Below are 25,778 nucleotides of genomic sequence, written 5' to 3' on the forward strand. Positions count from 1 at the left end.
CAGATCTCCACAGCATTTGCCCTGTACCTACCTTCATTTCTCAGAAAATAAAAAGTATATGACTGTAAATACTTTCACTGTGCTATCTGCTGCAGTGAGGGCTCCAGATTTACCCCGAAAGTGACGCTTAAGTTAAAATCTGCTTTTAAAATGATGTCTTAGTACCGTATTTATTATTTATTTGTTACCACTCATGTTTGTGGATGTTCTTATAGTGATTTACCTTGAGAAGTTCCAGGTCTGTTCCAGGGGGGAGGCTGACAACAAAGGCCCTTTGTGATTTTTGAGAAATGCCATAAATAAATAGAGATTATACTTATTAGTATCTTTAGTTCCATCTGTACAAAAAATAAAATAAAAATGTATGAAAGTGATACTTATTTTGTCATTGGCTTTTTAACTCAGTTTGAAATGTTGGTTCTTATTGTTTGTTTCATGATTTTAATCTTATTTTTTAAGTGTTTTATATCCTCATGTCTGTGTACAGCTTTTGCCCTGTGTTGTTTTTAAAAGTGCTTTATGAATGAAGATTGATCGATAATCATCTGTTTTACATGATGGTGCCTGAAGAGAGAACCATACATATGTTACATTTGTGACCAAGAAATACTTCAAATCTGTTTTTGTTATCTGTGTTAACTTAAGCTACTTGGTAAAACAACAGATGAGACCATGATGACCTTATTTTGAAATGACGTCACTCTGACTAGAAATTAGTTGTCATTTTAGTTTATAGCCCGTTTCAGAGGAGCAGATATTTGATAATTTATCAGCCACTTTACAGACAGTGATAGAACAAACAGTCGCCCACTTAATAGTTAAGTCTCAGCTGATATTAAAATCATTTGTGCCAGTCTGAACTCATCCAGGTGGTTCATTTTGGACCTACAGTAATCAGTCCAGCTGCAGTTACCTTCAGGTTTGTGGTCATTTAAATCCAGTCTGGAGAGACATCCTGTAAAACCCTAGAGCTCAGGGCAGATGTGCAGACAGATGTGCCAAAATAGCCAATCTGGAGACTTTACATAAACAGGCCTCCACTCAGACATTTGTAATGGTTCTCCACTTCATTTTATAAGCACCAGCCTCGGTACAGACAACACCGGTGGTCTCTAGACTTAGATTTATCTTTATAACGAGACACCACTTATAAAAACCAACCCTGCTCAGAGGAGCTCCTTTTACCTGGAGTATGTCAAGAGTCTGAGAAAGAAGAAGAAGAACGGTTTAAAAGGCTAAAGATGTATTTTCGAACTACTTTATTTGTAAAAACAGCTCGGCGTGATTTTAAATTTGTGAACAAAATGGAGAAAGTCAAAATGTTTTCGTTAATCAGACAGAAGTATGTTAACACCAACATACAGGGCTATTTGGGAACACACATGACAACATAAAGTAACCTCATACTGCAACTTGAAGACGGTTAAGATTACACATTTTTACTTTAAGTTAAATCATGGAGGAACACAGTGAATATATTTATTTTCGCCTGCAACAATAGTCAGAGTGAAAGCAAGTGACCTTATTTAAAGTCTCGTCTCCTTCCCACCAAACGAGAACATCCTATGCAACTGGAGGCGCCGCGTGACGTCTCCAGTCTGATCATCAGTCTCTCCACAGTCGACTCAAAGGTGCAGCAAGGTCAGTTTCATCAGCTTCCAGTAACACACGAGTTAAAACCTGGTTCCAGGTGGGAGTATGATATTTATTTGCATTGGTCGATGGAGGAAAGATGGTGAGGCGGGTCTTTGTTTGCTGCAGCCTTCTAAGAACACGCTGTTGTGATACCTGAGCTTTGGCGGTCTGGACAAGAGAAGACAAACTTCAACACAAGCCACGAGAGGAGACTCACACACTCGTCAAGAGAGGCTTCACCTCCGCGCAAAACACCAACAGAAACGGAAAACAAAAGCGTTTAAGGCAAATGTTTCACTCGTAACAAGGAGAGAGTCGACCTGACTCAGACTCTCACAGACTCAGGAAGTGGTTATTCAGAGACTCTCCAGCTAGAAGCCGTAAAGCAGGATACTACACATGCAGACGAGGGCAACGGCTCATCCTCCATTTTTTTTTTTTTTTTTTTTTGTTTCCTAAAAAGGGCAAATCGACATCAGCAGCCAAAAACGAAATAACCTTGTGAGACATTTTAGAACAGAAAATCAACACCGTGATAGCAAATTAAAACACTTCAACAACGTGTGATCAGTCATCCTTTAAAGCTCAGTTCCCCCTAAATCATAAAAAAAAAGAGCTACTCCATCTTTATGAGCTTTCATTTCATGCATTTTAAGAGCTCCTCACTTTCTGCTTTAAAAACAAACAAAAAAAATCAAGTTAATTTAGTTTACGATGCTCAAAGCTTTAGGACATAATATTAGGAAACTTAATAGCAGCATCTTTTCTCAAACCGTTTTTCTTTTTCTTTAATAACAATTCTTCCCTAAACCTAATACCTACAGAGTTATTAGACTACTTTACTGAATATTATTACAGAAAAGCAATAATTCAAAACTGTATCTTTGTCCTCATACTGACTTTATCACCATACTGACTCTATTCGTCTTGTAAAGTCGGGGCATCACAGTTTTCTCCGTCATTAAAGGACTAATGTTTTTGTGATTTGGGTGAAGTGGCCCTTTAACACCAACCACCATGTGAACGTTTGAGTATTTATTTGAATCAGTGGCCAACACTTTTTCCCATAACTGTGAATCACAACTTCACCACCCTGACCCTGAACGCAACGAGTCAACACAAGGACACTGAAGACACTGTAGATGAAAGAGTCAACTCTTGGCATCAAAGACACAGCAGAGCGTCTGTGGATGTGGAGCTCTTCAAAGAAACATTAATAAAACCAGGCACAATGTGCGGAAAGTAATAATCAAACGTCCACTGTTGAGGACAAACGCGTTCCCAGAGATGAATGAATCATCACTGGCAGCAGGTCCTCTCCAGGAGCAGCAACGTCAAACACACTCAGCGACAGTATCAGACGACGACGATGATGAGGATGTGGAGCCAGAGCGAGCAGCATTTCAAATAAACAGCTTTTTATTAAGTTTGATCTGATTCTCGTCAGTTACCACCTTAGAAACCGCGACGGCATCGTTTCACTTCACGTCCTGCACATTCATTCACACCTGCGTCCTACCGCAGCAGGTATGGTCGGGGAGGAAACTTAGTGTCGGCCACATTATGTTAATACTGAACACACGTTTCACAGGAATGTAGCTGTAACAAAGGAAGGAATAATTTTAATGTTTACACATACTCAGTACCTCACTTTTTGAGCTGATCTTCTAATAATTATAACGTGACAGATTCCGTTTCCTCTCTGGCTCCACGAGCTACAATATTTCCAAAATCTAACAGAAGCACTTCTTTATTTATTTTCTGACTCCCACATACACTGTCCTGCTGCTGGGAGAAAAAAGACTGCGGCTACTAGAGCCTCACAACGGTATTAATCTGCTCTTGAAAATAGTTCCTCTCCTAAAAACGAGCCATTTTGAGGAAGTGACTGTCCGTTTATAAACAATTTAAATATAGACTGATAGATATTTTTACAGATTAATGTCTTCAGTAGATCAGAGATGTAACAGGTGAGGTTTAACAGGATTGGTTGATTAGTACTATCAAATAATTGAGACCTAGTTAAGGGACTAAACGTAACAATATATAAAGTGGAATAAATATAAAACTTCTTGATTTTTTTCAGATCAACTGCAAAATGTGACACAAAACAAACGTCACCTACTTAGTAACTTTTTGGCGAAGCTGCAAAAACTAGGACAGGCTTTAGACTTGCACTTTTTCTTTTGTCAAAGAAACACAAAGTCCCATGAGCAGACTTAACCGAGACAACGCTGGCAGTGAATATTTCGCAGGCGTCCTGAAAATAAAAATGTAAGTCGACATTAAGTTTCCCCCGAAGCCACGTCCTGCTGAAGCAGGTGCAGAGTTTTGGGTAATGTGCGAGGGATGAAGTTACGTTAAAACTGTACACATGGAGGAAGGTTTTGTAAATGCGTCGGAGCAGAATGTTTTTTTTTGTTGTTTTTTTTTCCCTTAACTTAAAAGAGAGAAGTACAGACACTGTAACAGTTTGGTATTTACAATAGCAAAAAGGTAGAGTTATGCAAATATTACAAAAATTATAATCATGAAAAGCAAAGAGGTTGATTCACGTCCTATACATTTTTTCTTGCACATGAACAGTTAAAACACACGTTAAGTTTTCTCTCCTCGAACATACAGAGTAGCACCTGTACTCTCCTGAAGTATTAGTCAGAAGGAGATTTTCTTATTACTGGGGCAGAAGATGAAACTGGTACAAGTTCAATTCTGCACTGGTGAAAAAAGAAACTATGACAGTAATATTCCAGTATCTTAATATATATATATTATTTAGTCCTCACATTCAGTTGGCAGAAGCACATATTTTACACCACGTCGCAGCCCCCCCCGCTCCCATCTCTACGTGGACAACAGAGGGAAGGGAAGATGAGTGCGACTAACGGAACCAGGGACAGAGTCAGTAAATGGCCGGCGTGTCCTCAGTGAGGAGCTGAGCTGAGGACTGAACAAGGCTTGATTTTGAAAACAAAAATGTGAAGATGGCAGGCAATCTGGTTGCAAACACTGACACAGTAACGCACCAAGTCAAAGAAGGAAATGATCTGCGGGAGAGAGAGAAACACCGTTACTCCTTTCAAAAGGAAAATAAAAAGGAAGGAAGCACGTTACATCTAGGAGAGGCCGATCAGCCACAACATTAAAACCGGGGCTGGGCTTTATCTTCTTTTGACAGATACTATTTTCATTCATAAGATCTTGGATCGTTTTATTGTTAATACACGTCATTTCCTGCATCTTCTTTGACGAGAAAGAAGCTACAACTCTGAGGTCTGAAGATGAGGTGTGGCTGCACTCTGGCTTTGGAAAGACCACAGATCTCTGAAACCAGTGGAAACATTCATGTTGTGGAAATCTCTTTCATAATTAAATATAATTGTGTTTAAACTGAAATACATCAAAATGAATCTAATCGAAACCTTGAGAACCGGAATCAAATGGATTCAGGAAATCAGCAGCAATGTGGAAACAAATTCTATCTATGGAAACAGCAAGATGTTGTTCCTTGCATTCTTGTGCTTCTTGTGACAAGTGGTGGATAAGAAAATGCGATTCATTGGAGCAGAGCAGCATGTGTCCATTGTAGGAGCTTTCATCAGTAGACATGTCCCACTATGGACACCCTATAGACTGTCCATTGTCCAGTCTGGGCCGGTCTATTGGACAGCACCACATTAACCAGTCTTTGCTCACTACATGCACCAATGAGCCCGTGACTTCTTAGATCGTGACCACTGCAGATGAAGAACATCCCACAAGAACCAGAGTTACAGAGTCGTCTAGAAACCCGTTCAGTGGCAGCGTTATTCACTTCACCCGCGGTTAATGTCATGGCTGATCGGGCCTTATCATTCATAAATCTTAGCACAGACGTCAAATCTTTAAATTAATTTCTTTGAATTAGTTTCTCTTCATTTTGATTTTGCATGTTATATTTATTTAATCTATCTGTCCTCTCTCTTTGTGGAGATAATAACTTCTAAACAACGCAGACAGTCACCCATCACTGAGAAAGTTACGACTTCATCAATGAACAAATACACGCGTAACTCATAATACACAACCTACATTTAACACTGCAGACACTTTCAGCTAAACTGAAGGCAGCTTTCATTACACTTTGTCTTTGAGTGGCGTCGTGTGTGTACTCACCAGTGCAATCCAGAGCACCAGGTACTCATCAATAAAACTATTGAAATACTGATCCAGGAACAGAAGTCCTGGTCCCAGGAAAGCTAAATCATGGAGATGCATCTCACTTTTTGTCATATGTGCTACCTGTAGACAAACACACACACACACAGACACAGACAAACACACATAATCAGCATCAATTATTTAAATATGTGACGTTAAGCTCCGGTTTTACACACAAGTTGAGGCACGAGAGTCAACTTTCTCTGGTTTCAGACGGCATCTTAAACTATTGGATTTCCTTCCCTTTAAATATTTTAGTAGGTTTGGCTTCACCAGATGGCTCTGAGCATCTTCAGAGACGCATCTCACCCACACAGACGACGAAGATGATGAAACCTTTTGTTTTTAACTTAATAACATTTATTATATTTACAGTATTTGCTCATCTTCATTTGATTATTTAATTAATGTATGGATAATAATAACACACTCTCACTTCTACATGCTAAACAAAGCAAATTGATGCCAGTTAAAGGGCTGTTTAGATCCAGTGTGAACATCTGTCCTGAGTGAAGAAACGTTAACACACTCAAGACACATTGAGGAACATTTTTTGACCTGACATCTTAGACCAAGTCCTCACAGTTTGAGTTATAACCTTATTTTAAATTAACATTAACGTGTGCTGTCAGCAGCGCTAACGATAATATTCTTCTACACATGTCTGTGTTTATTTGCATACGGAAGTCAGAAGTGTGGTGTCGAGTGGAGCGTCACGCATGAAGAGACGCATTTTAATGCCAGGTGTAAACACACACACTTAAAGCTGCATGCTTGGGACCGGATCACTCAGAAAACGCTTTAATATCAGGTGTGAACAGGGTCAAACTTAGATCATAAGCTCAGCCACTAACTGGCTCAAAGATGAGGCCAAAGTTCTTACGTTTACCAACTGCACATTCAAAGCTTGTGCTCCTGAATCATGTTTATAGAAGAATTTTAGTCATGCGATTAAGCAGCTCAGAGCTGAAAGTAGGTGCACTGTTCACTCTCAATAGTTTTAACCTGATTCCAGTATTTACGCTAAGCTATAAACTCATAAAGGGCATCTTTGTAACAGAGGAAAAACACCAAAATGTTCATTTAACCTTCTAATTTTATCACCCAAGTCTTTGAACTCTTTTCAATGAATGGTTCTCGCATGGTTACGAAAATCTGCCAAACATTAATTCATTCATTATGAATCACTCTAATTAACAAAAAAATAAATAAATTTGAAAAAAGGTCCCACTTACAACTAATTTATTGGTGATTTTAGCCGAGACGAAGCCAAACGCCAGGATATAAAGACATGGATGTTTCTCAAAGAGCTGGACAGCAGACTTCTTGTATATCATCATCGCCAAAATTATAACTGAGCCAATGTGTAACACTGGAGAGAGGACGCTGGTTCCCTGAGGACGACAAGAAGACGACAGAGACACATGGTTAGTGCACGAAAAAAGAACATCTGGCATCTCAAATTAAATTCATTTAATTACACATATACTCAGTAAATACTTGGATTAGTCTATATATTTTTCTATCCTACTTTATTCTTTTTTTAATCTATATTTGTGTTTTTTTGATTAATTAACTTATTTCTCTTATTTTATTTAAGTCTGTGCATACAAGCATGATATTCCAATTCATCTTGGTAGGTCTGCGTCCATATATACATTTCCCATTCATTGCATTTCAACATTACTTCACTTCAAGGCACAAAACTAACCAACACAGATGTATCCAGACTTACTGCTATCGTGGATCCGTTTTTGCCCACGCCTCCTGTAAAAATAACTCTGAAGTAATTGGTGCAGGAGAAGATGGCTCCTAAAAATGTGCAGATGGCGGGAACCATTTTCATCTGGATATTTAGGATCGGAATCTGGGAATCAAGACATCACCTCAGTAAAGACGAGAAAACAAGTCCTGGTGCGAGTGCAAATCTTTACGAGGTCGTTCACAATGAAAGCACTAGTTCTACAAGCGCTCGGATTCAATAAAACAGTTAAATCACACAAACGTTAGAGTGGCATCATGATTAGATTACATTCAAATTACAAAGATACAAGATATTATAAAATTATCGATGAGTGATCAGAATCTGTAGGAATTATAACTAGAATTACCAGAGACTGCCATAAAGCAGATCCTCCCACGGCGGCCAGTATATACATGATTATAATGAAGATTTGCACCTCGGTCACATCAATGCTGAGTGGGAGGAGAAAGCAGAGAGTTTACAGTGAGGATTAGTGACGTCTACCAGCACAGTCAACCTGCAGCCGTCCTCCTCCACAACAACACGCTGCCGGACATGGAGCTGGGTTCTCCTGCGCAGCGCAGGTTTGATTAGGAGGTTAAAGAGTCAACAGAAAAGCAGCTGCAGTAAAGATGCAAGCAGTAATATTTCACTGGCTCTGTCAGCACAAAGATCATTTATCGCCACTGGGTCTGAGGTTTTTTGATGTCTGCGTCTCTTATCTGCCCCGTAGCGACTGCTGAGGTAGTTTCATCATTATTGTGAGGTTGCCACATGACAAGTGCAGACTAAAGGAAGTCACAGCCTCTGGTAGAAACAGCTTCAACGCATAACTAGGCGTTGGACCACAAGATGTACTTCTTATATTTCAGTCTGGGTGCAGATTAACGTGATACGATGAGTGCGTTTCAGTTTTTATGCTAAGCTAATGTAACCACATCCTGTTTGTAACGCAACAAAGAGAAGCTGTACAGTCCAAAATCACACGGCTGTAGGATCCATCTATCCTTTACAGTTATGATAAGACTCCTTTGAATGTAAGTGTTTAAAGGCGGCAACCAACAAACATTTAAATTTTTGTTTTGATGCAATTTTTATCTATTATATTACTTATGTATGGCAAATAGTTTTTTCCTACTGAGCTTTAAGAGCCTGATGCAGGGCTTAAATATGTATTACTATATTGTTACAAGATTAAAGTTAAAAAGAGAGTCTAAAAAAGTCTAAAAAAAAAAAAAAGTCTAAACCGGCCTGCAAAATTTACACTGAAGCCATTAATTACAATATTTCAACAAACATAACTGCTGTTCCTAATTTGTCCACTCGGGGTCACACTGTTTCAGTCAAGAGTTGTGTAGTCGGAACGAAACAGCTGATGGCCACAATGTGGAAATTTTAGGTCGTTCAGAAAATGTTTGGCAACAGAATAGATTATTAAATGTAAATATGTTCATAATGTACGTCTTTGCACGAAAACGAAGCTATTAAGCTATTGTGTTGCAGGTCCAGGCCTGTTGTGATGTATGTGAACTAAAATTAAACTGTGAAGATTAACTGATAAAGATGATTAAATAGGCGTCAGCTCGCTACGACACGTTGTGGTCCCTTCCTAGCTTTGCAGCCAATAGTAACTCTTCTCATATTGAAAGACGAATTCAGACTACTGCCACCTGCTGGTCTGTGAGCTGTGGTCTTTGTAGTGTGTTCAAGTGCAGCCTTTTGTCTCAGATGCAGGTAAAATGAAAAAAAATTTAGTGGTGGTGAGTCTACATCTTTAAGGCCCAAATATACAAAATACAATCGGTCTAATATATAAAACAGATGAAATACTAATTTAATTACATTGAACCCAGTTTAAACTTAAAAACTAAGTTATATTCAGCAGATCACATGCAGTGATGTTACTGAAGAGCCATTTTTTTTTTTTTTTACTGACTACATCTTAAAGCAGAACGGATTGTGAATTGAATTTGTCTCCCTGTGACTCCATGCAGGTCAGTGTCATGGTGGAAGCAGACAGCAGAGAGCCATGCAGCCAGCAGCCAGGAGGTTTACCATCACGTTCCACAGCCAGGGACCCACAGTGGCTGTGAGCATCTGTAATCCTGCTAGACAGATCTGCAGCTCTGTTATGTCAAATCTACACACAGAACACATCCAGATTTACTCCACCTGGCTGGCACATGTCGCTACTGTTCTTGAGAAAGGAACAACATCAGTCTACAACAGGTTGATCCGCCTTCGTTAAAGCGTTGGAACTACTCAACGAGTTTCCAGGCACCTGAAAAACCCGTTCATGTTTACTGGACTAGTATCAGACCTGTCTGGAGGGGGATTAACTAACCCCCTGTGAGGAAAAACCTGATTTTCAGAACGACTTTTATGCCGCTCAACTGCTCAGCACGTGTCGGCTAAATACATATATACATATATACGCATGCACAGCAAAGAATATGAACTTTAAGATGAAAGTAGGTGATCAAATATGAATTAAAGCAAACATCACAAACATAATATAGAATAGGAAGAATCTAAGAGGTAAAGATTTTACTCATTGTAAAGAAAGAAACTCGGACAGATGTCAAAACCTGAGTTCTCAACCACAGAAATGTTCTGATCATCCATCTCCATAAACTCTCTAAGTCTCTTTCTAATATTTTTCAACTTGACTCGACTTTTCTTTTGCAGCCTTCAGTGTTTGTTGTTTCGGTGCTGCCCATCTCTGTTTTCCGTTTTGTGACCCGTTATCTTTGCAGGTATTGAAACGAGTCGATAGCACTGAAAGACGACTTCCTGCTACAACCTCATCAAACGCACGCGCTGCGCTGGTTACACATTTCTGTGGCTGGTTCTTCTACACAGCAGACATGTTTAGTCATGTCCTTAAATAAACAAAAGATCGGGCTTGGCCCTGATACTTATCAAGACATCCCTAAGCTCCACCTGAAGGCTGGATGAAATGTCCTCTACGTATTACAGCCGAACATGAACCAACACCACAAAATGTTGAGGACATGAACGGGACTGAAGTGGCTAATAAACATAAATAAGGTTATTATTTGGGCAATAATCACAGAAGAGGACATCACGTAAGAGAAACCTCCAAGAGCAGAAACAGAGAAATGAAAACATCTTTTGCTTTAATGCCGTTCTCTCGGCAGAGACACAGTTACTTGAAATACCACTTAGTAGCCAAACATTCAGAGAACACAAAGAGCCCTGCACCCTCACCAAAGACAAACCACACTGGGCAGGTTTTTTGTGCGTTTTTTTGTGAATGCAGTACCTTTGTGGTTACTCAGGAGAAAATTCTGTTGCGATAATAACAACAACAACAACAACAACAACATACATTTACATAAAACAAACATGTTGTCAACTTCAATGTTTAAAAATATTACTTTAAGCTACAACTAAAACAGGAAACAAGTGTGTGGTTCACTGCATGTTAAGTATAGACAACCATGCAATTGCCCTAGTTTTAAATGTGAAATGGTAGAAATGTGTAGACAGAAAACTGAAACACTCCCGTACCAGCTGCTTTTAACATTCAAATAAAAGGCAAGTAAGAAAACGTTTTTTGTCGACTCACATGCCAAATCGTAGCGTTCCCGACACGTATGTTTGCCAGTGGGCGCAGTAGAACATAAACATCCCGGCGAAGCAGCAGAAGAACATCCAGTCGGGGTTGGTTCCCATCTGCACGGCTATACTGGTTCCCAGCACCACGAACACTGCAGAGAGGAGCACAGGTACCGTCAACAGGGCTTTTAAGGATTGTTGAGAAACGCGAAGGTAAAGGGAGCTAAACGGGAAACAAGCCGACCGGTTGAGAGGGAGTCACAGCCGTGGTCGAACAGCTCGCCCAGCGGAGAGCTGCTATTGGTGCGTCTGGCCTGCTTCCCGTCGATGGCGTCCAATGACTGGTAGATAAATAGACCCACCGCACACAACAAGTACGCCCAGAGAGGAGCCTGGAACGACACACACACACACAAACATTCACAGGGATCAAACACACACTTTTACAGTTGAATTAAATCATCATTAACTGATGTGAACTTCTTTTTTGTGACCAACTTCCTGCAAATTAAAGGCCAACATTGTGTAATTTATCTATCCAATATGAAACAGCTGCAGAACGTTTTATTAACAGTATGATGATAAGTTCTGACAACACATGGACTTATTTAGTGAATGTTAAAAGTATTTGTATCAATGAGAACTTCAGCCTCTGTGACGTAAATATAAAGGCCATCGAGCGCAACGATGTTTCACCAGGTACCTGTTCAGTAGCGGTTGGACAGTAGTAGACAAGCACGAGGGTGGTGAAGACATTGGTGGCCAGGCCGACGATGGTGATGAGGTTGGGGGCAATCCAGGCAGGGACTCGTCCCACCAGCCACTCCCAGTAACGCTGCATTAGAGGCTCCAGCAGGGAGCGTCCCGCGCTGCTGTACCTGCAGGGACGGACAACAGGCAGGTGAGGCCCCGAGGACATTTATGACGACGAATTCTGCCTTTCATTAGGGACGAGCTAATTTTATTATTCTGAACATTATACTATCACAGTTTAAAAGAACACACTAAGCTGGCACTGAGCTGGCAATCAACATTCATTTCATCAGTCATTCATATTACAGAAGATAATTACACCAAATTATAAATAAACCGCAAACCGCAGTGATGGAAGGTGCTTTATGCTGTTGTGAGGCACAAAAAGATCAACACTGCTGAGTTTGTTTTTTACAGCTATACAACAGTCCTGCTCTAAATCTTCTCTTTGGGAAGTTCATGGTATTCAGCATTTCTTTAAAGTAACAGACAGCTGTTGATTCAAGAGTGCTTTCATTTTGGAGGCTGTGGTTTGTTGTACTTCTGAATACCATCAAAACTGATCATCTTAAAGCCTCTGAATACAAAGCGTGAATGAATTCTCAGCGGTGCTAACGTTAGCTCAACCGGCTAAAGATGTGAAACGCCAGCAACGTTAAGTAGAAAACAGTGCAGCCACGATCAGCTACTGTAATCCCACTTCTGTGCTCCGTATTTGAGAATAATGGTTGATGTAATGTCTTCATAGCTACAGTGGATCTGACACTAAGAGGATGAAACAACTGAACTATTGTTCTTGATTCTACTGACGCTGAAACACTGGACGCATTCATGTCCCACTTCAAACTGTTCAGATCACAAATACAGAGGAAAAAAAATAACCAGACACTGATGTTTTTTTTCTGAAATATAACAGTTATGCTAACGAATAATAGCAGATTAAATAACCTCTAGGCGTTATTGTCCTGTTACCTGTGCTCCTCCAGTCTCTTGAGCTGGTGTCGAGACAGGGGGGGTGAAGGCAGCTCGATAAGCCTGCGCAGCACTCCGGGGGCGATCCAGCAGGTTGCCTCCATGCCCATGCCCTGCCCGGGTTCTTTGTCCCGGCCAAGGGCTCGGCGAGAACGCAGGCCCCCCCCTTGCTGCTGCCCCGTGGTGCTCATGGAGCCCTGCTACCTGCTGGTCTGGTCCCCGAAGGCTCTGCCTCGACCTCTGCCTCTGCCACTGTCCTGCCTGAGGGGCTAAAGATCCACAGTGGGGCTGGACCAAGTCGGGCGATTCCTTGGGGAAAACAAAATAAATAAATAATTTAAAAAAAATATATATATATTGCATTAACACATGTTTAACACTTTACGATAATGATTACTAATGATTATTCATCTGTTAGTCTGGTCGTTGTCTTCTCAATATATCAATTTATCTCCTGGACTATAAAATGTCCGTCACAGTTTCAACAGCCAAAAAGTAAAAAATATTAAAAAATATATTTAAAAAATTATTAAAAAAAAAACATTCACATTTATTCACAACAAAAATATCAATGAAATGAGGGATAATTTACCATGAGTAAACCATAAATTATCACTCAGAAACCTCTAGTCTTTCAGTGTGTTTAATCCAGCATCTGCATTTGGGTTCACAACACATACAAGCACAAAGCAACTGAGGTCACAAAACAAAAAATGATGCTAAGGTAAATTTCAAAAGCTGCTGTTGCTAAGGAACCGTTTCAGTGACATTCTGAGCACTGACCACATCTGCCTGACACATGTGTGGCCGTTTGTTAAGAGTCTGTTGTAAACACTGAGGTTGATGAGTCTGCCTAAAACCTGTCAAGACTTTACAGCAACAACAGATGTGCTTTTTTTAAATACGGTAAAAAAAAAAAAAAAAAATAGCATAAAACACTATTTAAATATGACGGGCAGTCGTCAAAGGGAAGCTTTGACACAGGTTATGGTTTTAGAGCGGATTTATTATAGCCTGCTGTGAAGCATGTTTAAACCTCCTTGTTGTTAATGAGGGCCTGTTACAGGAGAGTACATCTGATCTATATAACCACAACTTAACTAAATATTGGATCACGAAACGTGACCAGGAAAATCAAACAGACTTCAAGGCAGAGTCTGAAAAACTTTTGTAACGAGAACCACACAGGGATAAGAATAATCTGATTAATTGTGTTGCTTATATTATTCTGAGATTGTAAGCAAGTTAAGGCTCCTAACTGGGACAACAATGCATATTTAAACGACTGGTTCATCAGAGTTTGATGGCTTAATTCAACCATCATAATGCGGTATGTTACGCTGTGAGAGACATGAATCTGGTTGTACTGGAAAATAAAGGAATTCAATTCAAGCAGAAACTAAACCGTACCCCAGGGCGTTAGTCTGAATTGTCCCATGCCACTTCAAAGCACTCACCTGACACGTTGGACCAGAAATGAAGCACCGATTTCAAATATGATTTAAATGCAGATGTCCCAGTGACAGGTCTTAATCGGCTCACCGTTAGCGGTGCACAAATCTACGACCTGGAGAAACAAAGATCCACCTGATGAACCATCTCCGCGTTGCTAAACTATTTCTCGACGCTGTCAGCAACAAACAAGCTGCTGACAAGAGTCAAACGACAGCAAACGAGCTGAGTCTTCGGCAGGTTGCTCCTGGAGCTTAGCACACACGCTGTCAGCTACTTCCCATCACTCAGTTTAGCATTAGCATCAGCTAACCCAGCATTACTGGTGCAACGGTAACTAGCTACGGAGGACCCGTGTCAGTTATTCAGCTTTAACTTACCAGTTTTATGCTGGCTTAGAAACTCCTGTTCGTGCTGGTACTGCCGACAATATTACTTTATATTTTTGAAACAGATAAACGAAGACGGATACTATTGACCCCCACCTCCTACCCCCCCGCGATGACTGCGGCTAGTATTAGCTAGCTACAGTGGCTAACTGAGAGGCAGCTGTAACTCCGACTGACCTGGTCGATTAAAGGACGAGAGCCGCGGACAGTCCAGGGGGCGAAGAGGCTGCTTCAAGCCGACAGACTGCACCTCTCTGCGGATGGTAGAGCTCCACTCTATCACTCTGTGGCGTACCGTAAACCTGCAGCTGTGTCGGTGGACCACCACCACGACCGGTGTCACTCACACAGCAAAGCTAGTTATCGTTAGCCACTACGGAAGTCTCGCGTGGTTTTCTCTGTCTCATGGAACAGGTTCGCCCTGAGTGTTGTCTCCCAGGCAGCCTTAGAGCGTTATCATAGCACGCCAGAAAGCTGTTTTACTTCTGTGCAATTTTAAAATTTTTTAAAATTTCAAATAGGAAATACCGTAATAACAATAGTAATGCTTAGGTTTTATAGAGTGCTTTATCATTGACATAGTCTTTACACTGGATACCTCAGTAGCAGTTTAGTAGTGGTAGCTTTTCAAACATGCAGCCCCCCCCCAAGTTAACCCTTATAGGCCACCTATGGCCTAGTTTGATCACAAGGGGGGCAGACCAGTAACACAATAACCTATAAATAAATATAATATATAAATATATATTAACCTATAAATAATGACCACTCCAAATGTTTCCCTTTGTTTTAGTGCAATAGAGGACCGTATGAATGTGTTTACATTTAACGAAGTGCACTATTACAAAACATTTTGTGAACAACCGGACACAGTTCTTAGTTCTTGGTCTCCATTTTGTGTTATGTGCACAACTCTTGGTAAAAGTGAAACCTAGGAATAGCAATTAATTTTATTGGAAAAATGGAAGCTAGGGTCTTCAAAGTAATTTTTGCACTTTGCCAATTACTCCCACGGGCCAGAGTAGACCCCCTGGTGGGCCATTTGGGGCCCATGGGCCTTATGTTTGACACCTGTGCTTTACAGGGCACTCATCAAAAAAAGCACAACAGAGGATGTTCCTCCTGCGGCAGCTGAAGAAATTCAACCTGCCAAAGACAATGATGGAGCACTTCTACACTGCCATCATTGAGTCCAAACCTCACCACCTGGTGTACTACAGCCTCTGCTGAGGACAAGAGCAGACTGCAGCGTGTCATTTGCTCTGCAGGGAGGGTGATCGGATGCAGTCTGAAGTCTCTCGATGAGCTGTACACTTCGAGGACTCTGAAGCATGCAGCCAAGATTGTCGCTGATCCCTCTCACCCTGGACACAGACTATTTAACAGACTCCCCTCCGGCAGGCGACTGCAATCCATCGAGTGCAGGACCACTCGCGTGGCTAATATATTTTTTCCCATCTGCAGTGCCTCCGCTGAACAATGCCAGGGCTAAATGCCCTTGCTCTTGCATATATAGTCTATATATGTAGTATTTTGCATATTGAGTGTGTATATGTTTATGGTTTTATTTTATTTTATTTTGTTTTGGGGGGTTACTATGCAACGAACACCAAGGCAAATTCCTCGTATGTTCAAACTACTCGGCAATAAAGTCTTTTCTGATTCTGATTCTGACTGAGTGTTATCATAGGACGTCAGAAAACTATAACTGTTTATCAATTTATTCATGTTTTTTCAGAAAATCAAGATTAATGAGTTTAACATATGGTCCCTTAAGTGGAAAACAAATGTAAACATGTATTTAGACCATTATAACATAAGTGCTGATAAGTGCAGTTCAAACTGTTTCCTCCATCTACAGATAAGCATCTGATGACTGACAGAATCTAGTCATGTAGGTTTCTGAGGGACGTCACCCGCAGATGTTCCTACTTAAACCTCAACTTCCCATCAGTTCATTAAAGCTGAAGAAGCTAAACATCTTCAAGAGATGTCCAGTTGCCCGCATTCTAGCATCGTTTCTAATCTCACCACGACTCGGATGACTGAGGATCTTTTTTTTTCTGCTCTGATGTCTTTGCAGTAAAACTCACAGATGGTTTTAAAATCCTCCTGACCTATAAGGTCCTGAATTGATTGTCTCTCCCTGGCGTATCCGGCCTCATAATTAGCGAATTGAAAAGGATGTGAGGATTAAGGAGATGCACAGACACAGACTACAACCGTGCAACCACACCATTTAATACAAATGTTGACTGCAGGCTTTCAAATCACTGTTCACACGTCTCTTTATACATGCACTAGGAATTCATCGGGCACATTCACAAACGTTACTGAGGACACTGAACGCAGCAGTTGGTATACACAGCGCTCTTCAGATTATTAGTATTATTATTTTTTGTTTGGTGTTTTTCTGCACTGAATCAGCAACAACAGACTGGACTTGATATTATTCTACACTAAGTGACGCTAGATCTGCAGCCAAGGAGAGATAACAACCATGCACATTATTGGACATGCTAACGGACGCTTAAAGTTGCATAAAACCCAACACTGTTAAAGATTTATTACACACAAAAGATCACTCCTCTCCTCTCTTCTGCTTCGTCTGCACGATTTCATCGTGTTACAGTAGCTGCAGCTTTATTTGGTGTTCATCTTATTCTTTTTTCTAACTTGATCACACTGTGGAGGACATTAAGCCGAGCATATGAGGCTTCAGCCGGGCGAGTTAAGCCAAACCGCACTGCTTTAGTTTAATATTATTGCCTTTTTGTGTGTTATTGCTCACATATAACAGAGTCACAGCAACTTACAAACACTTTTTTTTTTTTTTTTAATTTTTTTTGCCAGTAAGCTCCAGTTAACAAAGCAACACTGTCTCCTAGATGTTTACACAACCACTAGTTTGCTGATGTCAGGTTAAGGAGACGTTTCTGCGAGGGTTATTAGCATTTTTTTTTCAGACGAAAGAAAAGAGGAGGAGACTTTTTACTGTTTCTGCAAACCTGTGCAGACTGGGGTTTTCATTTCTTAACCAGGTCGCACCTCTAGGCAGGTTAATAGTTATATTGGAGACGAAAACTAATGCAATAAATGTTCTGCAGGGGGGAATAAAAGAAACCAGCACACAACCACGTCATTGCGTTTCTCCTAAAAGTGTGTGAGGGTTCAGATCTGGAGTTTATTCATGTGAATTCTTTAGGAGACGGCACTTAAATGAAGAGATGAAGCGTGTACGAGCAGATACTGTTTCTTTTTCTCTTTCTTTAGTCTTATTGACACATCCACCTTCTGCCCAACACAGCTGTTCCACACTGTAAAAAAAAAAAATAAATAAATGTTGAGCAAACCGACCACAAAATGAATTTACTGCATGTAAAGAAAAGCATCTCTGAATCTGAAGGAAGAGGATGAGAGAATATGAGTAATAAGCTAGATACGACACACTGCATTAATTCATTAACACATCCACATGTCGGTTGAGCTAATATTTGTCTGTACAGTTATTTCAGTATTTATTCTTGCTGTAGCGTCATCCGGTGGTAAAATCTGTCCGAAGTTGCGTCTAGGAATTTGCGTCACAATAAACACGCTGACTGCACTTTGGTAACCAGCTGTAGGAAAACGATAAAGAACGTGGCAAAGAAAGCGTCACCTTCCATTTGAACATTTCACATTTTAGCGTACGTGTGTAAGATGTCGGCATCCTGAAGACTGAGGGAATGCAACATGCACAAAAAGCTCAGCTCTTTCTATAAAGTGTTATTTATGTGAAGCTGGCTACTACAGAACTGAGTGATCTCTGGGTTTCTGGTGGCTAATGCTAGCTGTCTGCTAAAACTGACACTCTTTAGTGACTGCTGCGTGGAAATCCTTCAATATTCTTCGGTTATTTTACACATTTAAGCCTTAAATTGAGATATTTTTATTTTATTTTGCCAAAAAAGTAATAAATGTGTCCTGTTGTGTATTTGTTCGTAAGGCCCAGACTCTGGAGGAAGTGCGATCGTACAGCAAATCAATAAACCAACTGCTTTTCAACTCTTGAGACGTTCTCCAGCTGAATGACTTTGTCGTGGTGCTTCACGCGTTTTATTGTACAAACATTTGACACAATTAAATTGTTTTGTGTGTGTGCGTGTGTGTAGCTTTGTGTTTGTGCATCAGTGCGGCGTTAGGGCTCTGCGTCCGGCAGCTGTGTCTGGTAGGGATTAAAGAAGTCTCTCAGGAGGCTCCGGACGCGGGCGGGCTGCTGGGGGCTCCCGGCAGCAGGGATCAGCGCCGGATTCAGGGCCAAGTTCAGGACCTTTGCCGGGTTGAAAGCGGCGGAGCGGGTCTGGGCCGTGTGGAGGCCCTCGATGGCGCTTGACAGCCAGATGAGCCTCTTGAGGCTCTGGATGTTTCGCCCGCGGTCGTGCATCAGCTGGTGTTCGGTCACAGCTCGACGGCTGCGGAGTCAGCGGAGAAGGAAGTCACAAGTTTTTCGTCACAGTTCATGCAAACAGCGTCAGTCTGTGAGAGCTGACGTGAGAGGAAGTAAATAGACTTAAAAGCCCGAGCAGTGACTAATAGATTAAGAGAAAAAGGAAGCGTTCGAGAGCATCCAGCAGTTGGATTCAGGCGGTATCAGCGGTCTCACCTGTCGCTCTGTTCACACTGGCCGGTTGTGAGGACGACAAGAAGCATGACAACGAGCCACTGCACAGGCCTGTGGGGCATCTGCATCTTCTGCGTTAAAACAGCAACAAACACACTTTAAATATGAATGCACATCAGCTGTTTAGTTCAAGCCCAATAACAGAGTACAACAACGAAGTGTTCACTTCCAGATGTCCATAAAAAAAAAGACTAAAAATGTAAAAATAAAATATGCAAATCAACAGATGTTAAACAGTATGTTATCATTCATTTTGCATAAGTAGATGAGTTATATGACCTTCCATTGATGCATTTTTCCATCTCATCATCATAAAAGCTCTGTGCGGTTCAATAACACATAAATAAAAAATAAGGAAACGGCAGTAGTACATAACCCAGCTACTCAAACAGCTTTAAACACAACCACATGGAAGGTTCTATCTTTTTTTCTCGGTTGTGTGGAGGCTTTTCGATTTTATGTGTTTCTAAACTTAGTTTGATTCATTGACAATAATATTAGCAGGATGAGTCAGATCCTGGTAAAGTCCGCATGTTCAGGCTACATTTTTGCCTTCATCCATTTACTCCGCGCACATCTACACAATTGCCTTTCTACACCTCCATCCAAATACAAACTGACCACAGACGCAGTTTATCAGAGAAGACACAGCACATTTTTTTAGATGCAACAACTAGATTTAGGTTAAACGAACAATCCAAATCCTTTTTTTTTTACTTTTAAAAATAAAAGAAATGAGCAAAAATCTTACTGCTTTCATCCAACATTTATTTAGTCAATGTATGAGATCCACATGCCCAAATGATATTTTATTTTTATTTATTCATTTATTTATTTATTCTACTGAATTGCAATTTCAAATGAGCAAAAAAGTCTTTTTAGAAAGTTTTTTTTTTTCCATAGGAGCAAATGTCAAATACATTTAAGAATAAACACAATGAAACACAAATAAAACCTAAAATACTCAGAATTCTTTAGAGCTTCTTTAAGTGGCGATATATTTAAAAGGTACTCACATGTTCCCTGTTGGTGACGACGGCTCCTCTGATGATAAGACACTGAACTGACTTTGGATTCAACCTCCAGACCTTTTATAAAGCCCTCTGACACACACACACACACACACACACACACACACGCACACACACACTCACACACACATATATATATATATTGTTGAGACCTCCCACAGGCTTAGGAGTCAACACAAATTGAAGCTTGGGCCGTTTGATTTGCTAATGAAGCGACGTCAGCGCCATCATCTCTGACATGTGATTGTTGCTGGAGCAGATATGAAACATTTTCCGGGTTATTTGCGTAACAGGATCCCAAACAGATCCCCAGCACCTCGGTGTGACAGTGGAGATTGTTTACACAGTCACACACACTCTTTGCATAATGAGGTGTTTTTGAAAAGGAGGATGAAAATGAAACTGAGGAATTATCAGTCTTCTATTTTCTGGTCTAATCCTCCCTGTTCGTCTTGGGGAGATCCAAGTGTCTGACACAGGAGGAATTTGGAGATCATAGCCCGAGTGGGTTCATTGATGCTCAGAGTGAAGACACACGGGGATGAGTCAGTGTAGATGAACTGAATGTCAGCAAACTGTCTGTCAGCTCGGGTTTAAACTTTTCTGTCTGCGGTTGAGATGTTTGTTGCCTGGAGCTCTTCTGCAGCAGCAACCAGCTCCACCGCTAATAAACCCAGACAAACCGGTCGCCTCGACACCGACACAGTCACCCTCACTGATGCAGTCGTCTTGACAACGGCTTCCAGGATGAGTTTCCCTACGCGAGAAATGCGGGCCCCGTGGGCGCAGAGATTGGGTCCATTAAAGGGTGAATGACGGCGGCCTTAGGAAAATCAGAGAGAGTGGAGACGGACAAAAGGAGAAATTAATCAGCAGATGGAGGAGAGCATTTCTCACAGCAGGAAGCAGACCATCGTTGGGCTCCGGTCAAAACCTGAACCTCAAACATAAGTCTTTGACTCTTAACTCATCCAGTCTATTGCGTCATGCTGGTTTCTCTGCTTTGCCCCATGTATCCAGGTAAGATGTGAGTCCAGGAAGGACCCATGAAGGTTTCATTACTATGGACTGGGTTATAGTATTTACTTCTAAACATTTTCTGTAATGCTGGTTTTCTTTGTGTTGCTGTTTTACTTCCTGTGTCTCGTGTCTCTCCATTAATTGCTTGATTGGTTGTTCCAGGTGTGCTCCTGCCCGTGGTTCACCAGAGAATGGACATGGACCTTCTGCAGCTTATATTCCATAATGTTGTAGAACATCTTTGACTTTCAGGCGCTGCCCCCACAGGACTCATCACATGTGAGAGCCGCTGCGTTCCGATCCAGATCTGATTAAAACCTGCACATCAATCAGTGTCTTCACAATCAATGTGTTCAACAGAGTGAAGCAGATAAACCTCAGCTGGGAACGACAAAATGAACGATGGGTTCTATTTATTGATTTATCGGCTTCAGTCTCTCGTGGTTCACTGTTTGTAGACGTTGTTGGTGTCATACCTGTGATCTGATCTAAACATGCTGTAGCAGTGTGTGTTTTCAGACAAGTGCAGGTGGACAATCTGAACAGCGTCTTCATGGCTGCAGGTGAGTGTGTGGTTGTTAAGAGACCGTAGTCATGTGTGTTCCAGGTAGATACCGCCTACGGATGTTCCTAATAAAAACTGCTGCTCAAATACCAACAACCCATATTGATGGTCCCAGCCATCACTAAACAAACAATCCTCCTAAACCATAAGGACAAAATGAAAAAAAAAAAAAAAAGAACACAGGAAAACATGATAAGTCCAGGAGCCTTTGTTGCAGCTTGGTTTTGATAGAAAACATGGATGTATCAGATACGGACGTGGCAGATGAACTCTGACAAACCGGCACGGGTCTAGGGCACAAATAAAAACTTTAAGGAGATCAGTTGGTATCAACTGCTCAACTGTGACCTGTAGATTATTCTATTAGATTACAGCTGTACAGTCGTCTGTGTCCACATGGAGGCAGTGTTGTACTGAGCAGCAGAGAGGAAGTCACGGTTCATCACAACTGGAGACAATTTGGCAACTACAGTAAAATATATCAGGCGTGTTAATGTTGCCCCCTAGAGGCAAATCCGTGATATGAACGTCTCAATGACTTCGTTCATTTTCTTGAGGGTGGGGACACCTACGGCCAATTTACAATCACCAATGAACCTAACGAGCTGGAAACCGGAGCACCTGGAGAGAACCCACATGGACACAAGGAGAACATACAAACTCCACACAGAAAGGCCCCGGTCACATTCAAACTCGACCTTCTTGCTGTGAGGCGTCAGTGGTGACCACCGCGCCACTGTGCTGCCTGTGAGTCAGAGTTGTCTGGAGAAAATTGCATTAACTTGTCTGTATTTTTATCGTAGTTTTAACATTTATTATATATCCGTGACGGTTCCCAGTCATCCAGGTCATGATATTACTTTAACAGACTCTAGTCATGTAGGCTTCAGGTGTGCACCCCCCACAGAGGTTCCCAGTATAAACCCAACTCCCCACCAGCTGTTTGGCACTGGAGAAGATACTTGGATGAAATGTCTCCAGTAAATTCAAGAATTCTGTTTCTTTTTATATATTTTTTTTCTTCTAATCTGAAATGTTCAGCTCCCATCACGTGTCATCCTGATAAAGACATGACCCGGAGTCTTTGTGGAAACCGAGACAGGACCCAGCTAAGGCAGTTATTTTAATTTGTTGCCTTCGGACAAAGTAGTAATTTGTTTTCTTCCTTACTTTAGAGAAACTCATTTAATTAAGCTTATATTTCTAAAACAAATACTATTATATTATTACGACCATTAAAGGTGTACATAGTTAGAAGCAAATTTAAAAACCAATAAAACACTAAACTGAAGGGTTGCAACTTTAGTTGTTTACTGCATTACTCAATTATTTACTTATTATCTGGGCTTATATACTCATATTCATTCCAGGGACGACATTTATGGACATTTTTAGTTGAATTAGCTGAATGCTAATAGATTATGCACTCTACTGTAGCTAGACGGTCAGTAAAAAATAGAAGGCAATAACTTCATGTAGTGCAAAACAGTACTTAGATGAGACTTACCTGACTTCGTTATTTCGTTAGTTTATACGTACCATGATTCATATGCTTTCCACCTAATCTGTTGTCCCAGGCAGTCTGTTAACTTTGGTGGGCTACCATTAACTACCCCGGGATCAGATCAGATACAAGCACAGGGACACACTTTTTGGAAGACAGTCAGGCTGGGATTGTGGGTAAAATCTGGCCAAATATCTTCAGCTTTAGTCACAGAAAAAAGGGAGTTGGAATATTTTTCGTCGTCTTCATGAGCACAATGAATACCATTTATGGGGCAAACCAGGGAGTGGCGACGCCAAGACACAAGAACCACAAAGGGACACAGGTTTATTTCAAATTCCAATGGCTTTATTTTATGTATATAGATTTGTATATATTTATATATATATATTTATAATTATATATATTTATGTAACAACTTTTACTCAGTTGCTTGATTATCATCTTTTGTTCAGCGTAAAGTTCAAACGACATGACACTAAGACCAAGGCATTCCACATGATCATATCTTACAAAAGAGTAAAGAAAACAATGTGCGTGCGGCTGTCGTACACCCACATACACACATACACACATACATACATACATACATACATCGTCAGTGTACAGGTGTGGCGGTTCTGTCTGTACAACGAACTGAAACACACACACAAAAAAAAAGCAGATAAAGACGGAGACGATCAGACAGAGTGAGAGCGTGAGGGGAACCGGATGGAGGAGTCTGTTGCATAGATCGAAGCAAACAGGAGGAGGATGTCTGATGGAGACGGACAGGATGAGGGATTGAGACGGTGACACGCACACACACTGAGGAAACACACCTTCACTGGGCCAGCACACAAACACAGAAACACACACACATTCAGGGAAGCACAGGAAGTTTTATTTTGGCTCGAAAACAAATCCCTGTCGAGGCCCAGAATCTGCCATACAGGATAGAAACGCTGAGGTCTCCTCCTCTGACCTACTGATGTCTAGCACGTGGTGATTTGGTAAAGATTTAAGCAGTTTTGGATGGAAATCTGAAGCCTCAGCGTCATGAATTTCACTAAAGCGAAAATCGAGGACCACAGATGTCAAACTCATGGTGACACCAAAAGAAAAGTCAGATGATCCTCCAAGTCATCGGGATTCTTCCTCTGTGAATTATAAATGGTTGTACCAAATTTCATAGCAATGTATTAAATATCTTTTACGATATTTAAGTCTGGATCAATGCTGCATTCACGTCAGCTGGGATCAGGGACAAAAAAGGATTTTGTAGCTGTTTTTTCAGGCTTAACTAAGAGCAAAGTTTGTTTTTCCGCAGTGTTTAGAACCAAGTCAGTGATTTACAAGAAATAAATCTGTTACTTTTACACTTACAGAATAAATTTGACTTTGATTAGGCCTTAAATAGATAAAGGGTTTATATCTTCAAGCTGGGGGAATAGCGTAATACGAGACAACACAGAAGCAGAAAAGCTAATTCGGATCCAAATAGACATTTAAGACGGACATTATGACCTCAGAGCTTCTTTAATCCTGCCAGTGATGCTGCTCTCATATTTCACGCTCTCAGACATTCATTTCAACTGCGATGTTGAACTTGTTCACTGTTACATTATCTGACTCTGGAAGCCATACAAGTACAAAAAACTGCATCTAAAATCTCAAATAAATGTCAGTGACAATGAGCGTACATTACAGATTGTAGACCTTAAATCCTGTTTATTGTCATTTAAATAAACTATTTGATTCCTCTGCTGTGTTTCTGCATCTAGTCAGAGTGAAGTATTTAGCCTATCTCAGCACAAACACAGGCAGCAAACTGACTGTAAACACGTCCTTTTCGGCATCTCTGTGCCGCTTCAGACTTTCAAACACTAAGAGAGAAACTCCAGGGTTGACATTTTTAATTTGTTTATGGCAGTGATAGTATTAAATGTCAGGCCGACAGATTGTTGAATTTCTCTTAATGTACTGGACGATTGTTTTGGCTAAAGAGCTCCTCATTCCTTCCACGTGGAGCTAGATGTGTCAGTTAGAAAAACATGAATGATGCCATTGGAAACGCTTTTTGTTTTGTTGTTGTTGCTGTTGCATAAAATTTGACAGGTTGATTTGCAGTTGAGAACTTTAAGAACAGGTTAAAAACATCTGTATTTGTGATGATGAAGTTTGAGTTCCAGATTAATTCCCTGTCGTGAATTTGTTATTAAATTAATTCAAAGAAAAGTCTGAAAATATCATGAAATATTCGTTTTCACATTGAAATCTCAAAATTTACTT

General features: G+C 40.8%; 2 protein-coding genes across 4 annotated transcripts; both read right to left on the reverse strand.

The window, feature by feature from the left end:
* Positions 1–1,244: 1,244 nt before the first annotated feature.
* On the reverse strand, positions 1,245–15,109 carry cept1b (choline/ethanolamine phosphotransferase 1b). 3 transcript variants are annotated; one of them, XM_047582917.1, is made up of 11 exons: positions 14,905–15,106; positions 14,344–14,453; positions 12,887–13,195; positions 11,865–12,039; positions 11,406–11,553; positions 11,172–11,313; positions 7,947–8,031; positions 7,571–7,702; positions 7,071–7,229; positions 5,791–5,916; positions 1,245–4,682 (listed from the first exon to the last, which is right to left on the reverse strand). In XM_047582917.1, the coding sequence occupies exons 3-11, from the start codon at positions 13,075–13,077 to the stop codon at positions 4,560–4,562; spliced, it is 1,281 nt and encodes a 426-aa protein (XP_047438873.1). In that variant the 5' UTR covers positions 13,078–13,195; positions 14,344–14,453; positions 14,905–15,106; the 3' UTR covers positions 1,245–4,559. The 3 variants fall into 3 exon arrangements, with proteins under 3 accessions (XP_047438873.1, XP_047438874.1, XP_047438872.1); XM_047582918.1 differs by lacking the exons at positions 7,947–8,031; positions 14,344–14,453 and adding an exon at positions 9,635–9,719 and having other exon boundaries at positions 14,905–15,109; XM_047582916.1 differs by lacking the exon at positions 14,344–14,453.
* Positions 15,110–18,062: 2,953 nt separating this feature from the next.
* Positions 18,063–20,441, reverse strand: pth4 (parathyroid hormone 4). Its single transcript, XM_047583537.1, has 3 exons — positions 20,404–20,441; positions 19,370–19,458; positions 18,063–19,178 (listed from the first exon to the last, which is right to left on the reverse strand). The coding sequence occupies exons 2-3, from the start codon at positions 19,453–19,455 to the stop codon at positions 18,905–18,907; spliced, it is 360 nt and encodes a 119-aa protein (XP_047439493.1). The 5' UTR covers positions 19,456–19,458; positions 20,404–20,441; the 3' UTR covers positions 18,063–18,904.
* Positions 20,442–25,778: the final 5,337 nt, after the last annotated feature.

This window comes from Mugil cephalus, chromosome 4 (assembly GCF_022458985.1).
Source record: "Mugil cephalus isolate CIBA_MC_2020 chromosome 4, CIBA_Mcephalus_1.1, whole genome shotgun sequence".
In the NCBI taxonomy this organism is placed as follows: Eukaryota; Metazoa; Chordata; class Actinopteri; order Mugiliformes; family Mugilidae; genus Mugil; species Mugil cephalus.